Source organism: Limulus polyphemus, unplaced genomic scaffold (assembly GCF_000517525.1).
Source record: "Limulus polyphemus unplaced genomic scaffold, Limulus_polyphemus-2.1.2 Scaffold1016, whole genome shotgun sequence".
NCBI lineage: Eukaryota > Metazoa > Arthropoda > Merostomata > Xiphosura > Limulidae > Limulus > Limulus polyphemus.
Genome location: NW_013666626.1, coordinates 105,328 through 109,607, shown reverse-complemented (window position 1 = coordinate 109,607; position 4,280 = coordinate 105,328). Strand labels below are relative to the sequence as shown.

Genomic DNA, 4,280 nt, shown 5'->3' with positions numbered 1-4,280 from the left:
CTTAAAAGTTAATAAAAAAAAGTAGATATCTTGAGTACAAAAGCCTGTGATGTTTACTTAGAATCTGCAAAAATTTGTGAAGATACGCTTACTGTATTAAAAGTTATTGTATAAAAACTATAACAAGCACAAAATGATTACGAGGTTGGTCCCTGGGACTGAGCCTGTAGTGAGAGAGTTAAAGGCAGGAAGTGATCCAGGGCTAGACAAACAGCAAGAAGCTCCAGTTTACTGATGTGCAAAACCAACTTGACCAAAGACCAATGACCTACAATTTCCTATGTGTCCATAATTGCTCCCCAACCCATCAGAGAAGTGTCTGTAAAAAGATGCAACTCTGGACGGGGAAGCAGAAGAGGAACACACATCATGATGTTGTCTCTGTTGAGAAAGAGTTCACTGTTCATGCAATACCAACTAAAGGGTGTGTATGTGATCATGAATGAAGGGACAAGAGAAAGAGAGGATTAAGCCTTAAGAACTAATAGCTCCATTGCTCACAAACGAAGTGGAGAAGGTTGGGCCAGACTGAGACAGGAATTGAAATACAGGGTCAGAAGAAGAAAGGACTTCTCCAACTTGACAAGCCTATCCACTCAAGCTACCTCTCAAAAAAGCAACTGGGTGTGCTCTTGTGAGATGTCTGATGGTATGGAGCTAATAGCAGCCAGTCATCCATGTAATGGTGAAACCGCAGACCATGAGAATGAATAAGTCGAGAAAAGGCCCTGACCACCTGATAGAATATGTATGATGCAGATGCCAGACCAAATAGCAAAGTGTGAGGATGGTTGAGAGGGGAAAGATCTATAACAGAATGCCAGTCCCTGGGCTTCATAGAAACTACAAACAACCTGGGATAAAATCCTGGACAAGGACGACTGACAGGTTCTATAGCATCCTTGAGAAGATGAGTCTGAACTACTTTGGAGGGATTCTGACAAAATATAGGATCCAGAGGGAGGAAGGGATGGGATGTGAAGGAAAGGCATGAGGGTTGACAAAATGAAGGGAAAGACCGTCTTACAGCACCTGAAGCACCTAAGGATCTAAGGTGAAATTTTGTACAAACTTGGCTAAACATGCTCCAACTTTGCTAGAACCAACTGAATAGTCACTGGTACGGTATAGGTGGCAGGGTTCTGGCAATGAGTAATTTGGTGGTTAGCCACCAAGACCTGGGAAAGAGGAACAGGCAAAAGGGCAGAAGGAGGAGAGCAGGAAACAGTAACAGAAGCAAGCAAAGGGTGTGATAGGTGAGAAACCAAGAACGAAAGGGAGGGGTTGTTAATAAGCAACATCCACCCTACAAACTGATCAGAATTGACCCCAATATCGGTAGAGGAAGAGAAAACCAGGTATCAAAGGAAGGGGTGAAATGCAGTAGGGAAGGAGAGGAATCATAAGACACAGGGGACATAAACAAAAGGTAATATACCTGTGACACCATTAATCGGAAAGGCTGAAGATGATCTGGAGTTCTCCACAGTTGGAAGATGGAATTGAATGGCAAAGAAAGGAAGTGGTAAGAGGCTATCCATATCATCATCTTCTTGTCCAGGTTCATTAGGAAAAGGAATATCTGGTTTGGGATAAGGATACACTACAGGCCACATAATTTTCTCCAATTCACGATATACTAAAACCGAGACTTCTTCAGTAGAAAGTGTGGAGCCTGAAGCCTGACAAACTGGAGGTTGAGATGCAGTATTAGTGTGAATTACTGTGGTAGTAGGAGTGATTTGAAATTCAGAATTCAACTGTGAGTGGAAACAAAGTAAAACCTGCAGTGACTCTAGTCTAAAAAAACAAAAACAACTAAGTTGTTAAAAAAGCACAAATATAAAACAAATACAAGTGAAATTTGAACACGTCTTCACACTACAGCGCCAAATCGAGAAGATTGGATTCTACGGTATAGAGGAAGCCAGTTTTACCAGGAGGGTGTGTCACATTCCTACTGGTAGAGGGTTGTTGCATGCTACAGTACAGCTGTACAACGATAAACATTTGGGGTAGGTGGGAGTATCAAGGCTAGGGGGAAGCAAAAAAATTTGTGCATATAGAGAGCAGCACTGAATGAGAACAGCTATTAAGTGAGAAGAGGAAAGGTATCGTATTGATAATGTGACTGTTCTATACACTGGCTTAAAGCAGTATTAGGTACACAGTTAAAATTTTCATTTACATTTCAGACACAGAGGTGAAAAAAATTTTTTTTTAATTACATACATGTAATGAAAATAAAAAGAAATCCATGCCACCATTAATTTTTCCAAGTCCTTACAGCAATTCAAAATGTGCACCACTGATCATGTTAGAGCTGAGCAATCAGTAGTATTTGCTAATCAATTAACTGATGGCCCTCTTGATCAATTACATTCAATTAGAACAATTACCATCTCCCTCTAATCAGTAACTCCAAAATAAAGTTAGTTGTGAGTACTGTCACCAGTTTAACATTTAAAACAAACTGGCAAGCAAATACAAAGAAAAAATTTTGATTACTTGGATAGTGGGAATAATCAAAAATAGTAATAATCAGAAACTCTAATTTCAATTAACTTTTTATTTTTGTAACAATAAACTTAATAATACTTTTGATTAATCAGTTGTTGGAATAACTGAAAATGCTAATTTTGATTATCTGATTATTTTTGTGATGATTGATATAATCATAATTTTAATTAACCAATAATCATAATTTCAATTAATTGATGATTTAAATAATAAATGGTGGTTACAAGGTCGGTCAAATTGACCATATCCATATAGAATTGAAGTAAAGAAAATAACACAAAATATAAAGTTTTACTGCAAAAAACATTTGATATTTATTTAGTAGGCTTTAGTGGTTACACAAATGAAATTTTGAAATGAAGAAAAGCGTTTATAATCTTAACATAAAAATTACTTTGTACTCAAAGAACTCAACACTTTGATTTCATATATTCACAGAAAAATCTTTAATAAAATTACTTAATTAAAAAATCTGATTTTTTGTGTACAAAAGACTTGTAAAGTTTTCTGAAAGCACCTGTTAATTGATTAATGTCATTTAAACTAATCAATTAATTGAAATTACAGTTAGTTTAAATCAGAAGCAAAATTTTCTTTCCAAAAGAAGGGAGGACAGTTGCTATATCTCTGCAGGAATAAACTCTATGGCTCATGGTTATTGCTGTTGAAATGCAAAACAATCCACAGTTAATGAAAAATGAGGGTAAAATGACCCTCTTGTAATTACAAGAAATAAAATAAAACATATATATGTGTTTTTCTATATATTTTGTACTTACTGTTGATTTTTGTTTCGGACTTCTGCATACTCTCAGTACACATCTCATCTGTAAGGTCTGGTATATGGACTTCTCTCATTTTTCTTGTTTTCTTTCTCCTAGTTTTCCCCTCTGTTTCAATGCTATTAACACTTTCTGTGGCTCTTTCATCTGTCTCAACACTCTTGACTGATTGTTCTTCAGATTTCACAAATGTAATATCTTTATTATAATCTCTGTAAATTTCGTCATTCTTACCAACACTTAAAGTGTCATTAAAGCTTTCAATATCTTCAACTGTAGTATTCATACTGACGCATGTTGGAGAGGTTATTAAGTCTGAATGTCCCATCCTTCTTTGTGTTTTCTTTAAGACTTTCTAGATACAACATAATATAAAACATGTAGATGTTTATTGAAAAAATTTGACCCACCTATAATTTTTAATATTCTTTTATCAATTTTGAAAAAACAAACTATTCTTTTTTAAGAATATTCATAATAATCTTCTAGTTTCATATTTTCAGTGTAAGCATACTATCAACTTTATGTTTGACTTCAATTTATAAAACTTTATTTCTAATTATCATATACAATTAGAACACTAAAGCCAAAATCATGTTACATAGCTTTGGAACCAATGAAACTGCAATAAATTTTTCTTTTAAATAAAAAAAACACTTTCTCATATTCATACCTTCAAAAATAACATACCCTAAATTATTAATAGTCTAATTGTGAAGAACGTAATACACGGGCATCAAAAGTTGTAAGAAGAGGTACTGTAATCTTACCAAAATTTCATTTTTTGTTAAACTTTTACCATCTAGTAGTATCCCAGTTGTCACAGCATCTAGGCTAACAAAAGTAGATGTGAGATACCGATGATCTTTATGGTAACTCAGAGGGTTGCCAGAAAGCCACAGCTGGAAATATTCATAGAACATGTTTTCTGTGTATTAAACTGAGAAACACTTTACTTTGTAAAGATTATCAAATGCT

The 4,280-nt window shown here is 34.9% G+C and overlaps 1 protein-coding gene across 3 annotated transcripts in view; it reads right to left on the bottom strand.

Annotated features, from left to right (window-relative positions):
• LOC106461712 (serine/threonine-protein kinase 11-interacting protein-like) overlaps nt 1–4,280 on the bottom strand; it is a 111,716-nt gene that overhangs the window by 52,263 nt on the left and 55,173 nt on the right. For all 3 annotated transcript variants that reach the window (XM_022388742.1, XM_013921561.2, XM_022388741.1), the window contains exons 9-10: nt 4,073–4,204; nt 3,300–3,657 (exon numbers count right to left, since the gene is read on the bottom strand). In XM_022388742.1, coding sequence (XP_022244450.1) covers nt 3,300–3,657; nt 4,073–4,204 — 490 coding nt within the window. The remainder of the gene's footprint in view (nt 1–3,299; nt 3,658–4,072; nt 4,205–4,280) is intronic.